General features: G+C 50.0%; 1 protein-coding gene across 1 annotated transcript; it reads left to right on the forward strand.

The window, feature by feature from the left end:
• The first annotated feature begins 87 nt into the window (after positions 1-87).
• FTSJ2 (FtsJ RNA methyltransferase homolog 2 (E. coli)) lies at positions 88-1,958 on the forward strand. Its single transcript, XM_009886050.1, has 3 exons — positions 88-119; positions 561-832; positions 1,534-1,958. The coding sequence occupies exons 1-3, from the start codon at positions 88-90 to the stop codon at positions 1,956-1,958; spliced, it is 729 nt and encodes a 242-aa protein (XP_009884352.1).
• The last annotated feature ends 1,334 nt before the right edge of the window (positions 1,959-3,292 follow it).

Raw genomic sequence — 3,292 nt, forward strand, 5'->3', positions numbered from 1 at the left:
GAGGCGGCCAGGGCTAGGACTCCGCCTAGTTTATTGGGGATAGAGCGTAAGATAGCGTATGCAAACAGGAAGTATCATTCTGGTTTAATGTGTGGTGGCGGCAGTGCCCGCGGCTGGCGGTGTGCGCTCCTGGGAGGCGTGAGGGAGCCCGCAGGAGCTGGGGCGTCCCTCCTTCCTCTGAGGGGTCAAGGTGTCCCGGCGTCCCCTCTCACCGAGGCCGCCAACCCCTCAGAGGCGGCCCGGGGCCTTGCTGGGGTCGGTCCGCCATGGCCTGCCCTTAAACACAAGCGCCGGAGCAGAAGCCAGGAGCTGTCTCAGAGTGGGGCCCTCTTCTTCCCTGTCCTCACACAGGGGGTAACCCACGAGGCCTCCATCCAACACGCTCTGAGATTGGACCAGATAAGTAAAGGCGCCAAGAATTGCGAATTTGGAGGCTCTTTTTTGAGATCAGGGACAAATGGGAGGACCTGTAGTTGAGATAAGAATTAACTACTATAGAGACTTTGGAAATACACAGTGATGATGCACTAGCTGATAAACTCACCTGTCTTCCCGGGCAGCTGTCGGCGTCTGGCGAGCAAATGTTTCCACACCACAGCGGCTTTTCTGAAGAAAACTGGAACTGAGCACCAGTGGCTGGAGCGGCACTTGAAGGATCCCTTTGTCAAGGCAACGAAGCGGCAGCATTACCGTTGCCGAAGTGCCTTCAAATTACTGGAGATCGATGACAAGCTTCATATTCTTCGTCCAGGACTTTCCGTTCTTGACTGTGGAGCGGCGCCTGGTGCTTGGAGCCAGGTTGCTGTAGAGAGGGTCAACGCTTTAGGTACCGGTAAGCGAATGTTTTTGGCAGGGGAGATGGGGACGGTACTCATCTTGAAGTGTGTGAGAAAACTCGGCTGTGATGGTGTAGGTAAGGGACACGGGTACTGGCACACGCCAGAGTCACTGGTAGAGAAGCGTGAAGGTGTGTGCCTGCATGACAGTGGAAATCTTCGTACAGTCCAAAGAAAGCATGTTTGTGGATAAAGTAAAAGCTTACTGTGAGGTGCAGCTGTAGGCGTAACACAGTGTTTGGTTTAACTGTGTTGTGGGGATGATCCCTTCACCCAGTTCTCAGATTCGTGTAGCCTCCAGCAGGTAACTTGGCTTTTCTGTGTTTTTATTTCCCATCTTGAAAAGTGGTAGTAACCACTATGTACAGTTTGTGGGTTAAGCCATTAATAGCTATAAGATAAGATGTTACTATCTGTGCTGTTGCCCAGGATTTCTGGACTGTCAGCTTTGAAAGAACAGGGAAAAAACCAAGAAAAATACCCCTTGCTCATCCAAAGTAACTGAGTTTTCCTGTCTCGAATGGATTAGCTTGTAGCAAACCATCCATCCAGATGCAGGCAGCAAACTGTCGAAGGACAAGATACCAGACAAGGCAGGTGATAGTTTTTGTTTATTGACTAGCACGGAGCTCCTGCATATGCAAGTTGTTTGCAACCGTTACGAGTGTTCAATATGTCATTCATTCTTATAATCTAGATCCCGCTGTCCCCACCGGCTTTGTCCTTGGCGTTGACCTCCTGCGGATTTCTCCTCTGGAAGGAGCGATCTTCCTGTCGGAGACTGACGTTGCAGACCCGAGCACGCTGAGGACGATTCAGAGCCTGCTGCCTGTGGAGAAGGTGGACGTTATCTTGAGCGACATGGCACCTAATGCAACGGGCATTAAAGAACTGGATCATCAGAAGCTCATCAATCTGTGTTTAGGCCTTCTGAACCTATCCCAAAGTATTTTAAAACCAAAAGGAACGATACTCTGTAAATTCTGGGATGGACACGAGGCCCGTCTTCTGCAAAACAGACTGAAGGAGCGGTTCCAAGACGTGAGAACTATAAAGCCTCAGGCCAGTCGGAAGGACTCTGCTGAATCTTATTATTTGGCGAGGCTGTACAAAGGGAGATGAACGCTGAGAATCGCGGGGTATCAAACAGCTGATCAGACATTGATTGGAAATCTGAATTTGGCATGTATTTAAAGAAAAATCCCAGCATTAAGACCCCTAACTTGAACTGTTATCTCATTGAGAACAACCTGGGAAAACACGCTACCATTCTTATGAAGTACGTTGTGCTTTTCAGACACAAAAATAAACCAGGGTGGCATCCTGCTGAGTTCATCCACTAATTGTACAAGCAGAGACATCCAATCTAGCTTCTCACCTGCAGAGAAAACAGTGGGGAATGGAGAGGAGTAATCTGAAAGGCAACCTCTGGGGCTGGAGTGATGGAAACGAAAATAAAACAGTGATTATATGAGTTTTTAATGTGTGCTTGAAAATCATTGCGCTGCTAATGTCCGATTTGAGACTAACCATAAAGACGGTTGTCAGAACGCAAGGGAGTAGCAAGGGGACTTTCAGCCAGTTTATTGCCTCTTCACCTTTCTTAAAATCTGGTGCAATTTATTAGCGCATGTAAAAATAGATAACGTTTTCCTGCATGTCAGGTTTGGCGTCGCCGCGTACGACGTGTATTGCAGCCACTCGGGATACGTGACTCTGGCTGGGGAGCGTGCTTGCTGGCTCTGCTGCCTTGCCTGAGGACGCAGGTTATATTTAGAAATTGCTACTTCATTGTGCTCATAAATCCAGTGAATGATGGTAGGGCAGGGTCATCGCTACTGAGGAGATAATTTCCCCTATGTTTTCAGTAATGTTTAATGTTTGACTGATGGTGTTTCGTAGGTGAGATGCCAAGATGTTCCTCGGGTCCCAGACGGGGAGAATTACTGGCTGAATTGTTAGAATTCTGTTTGCAAAAATAAATTTAGCCGCTGCCTTATCTGGAAGTGACAACTTTTACATTAAGTAGCACTTTTATCAGGCCGAGTGTGGCATGAGTTATAGGAGGGACTGGCACCACTGTATGTTTTTAAGGCTTCCAGATCTTTCTCGTTACAAACATCTCAGTTGGGATTGCTCACAGATTTATCGAGTTTTAACTGCTTTGAAACCTTCCCCATCTGCATCTCGGTGCTGAATGCAGCTGCGGTTGGGCAGGAGGGCTGGGCAGGTCCTGAGCAGGACCGACCGTAGCATCCCTGTCCTGGCGACAGAGCGGGGGCCACAGTCTTTTTGGGGGCGGGGAGGGGCGGGATGGACCCGAAGCGGGGCATTACGGTACGGCGCGGAGGCCGCAGCGGCATTGCGCTCTTAGTCCCGTGGTTACGGCGGCCCCGGCGGCTGTTCTCGCGAGAGCTGGCGGCGAGTTCCCGCGAGATCTCGGCGCCGGGGCGAGG

This window comes from Charadrius vociferus, unplaced genomic scaffold (genome assembly GCF_000708025.1).
Source record: "Charadrius vociferus isolate BGI_N301 unplaced genomic scaffold, ASM70802v2 scaffold430, whole genome shotgun sequence".
NCBI lineage: Eukaryota > Metazoa > Chordata > Aves > Charadriiformes > Charadriidae > Charadrius > Charadrius vociferus.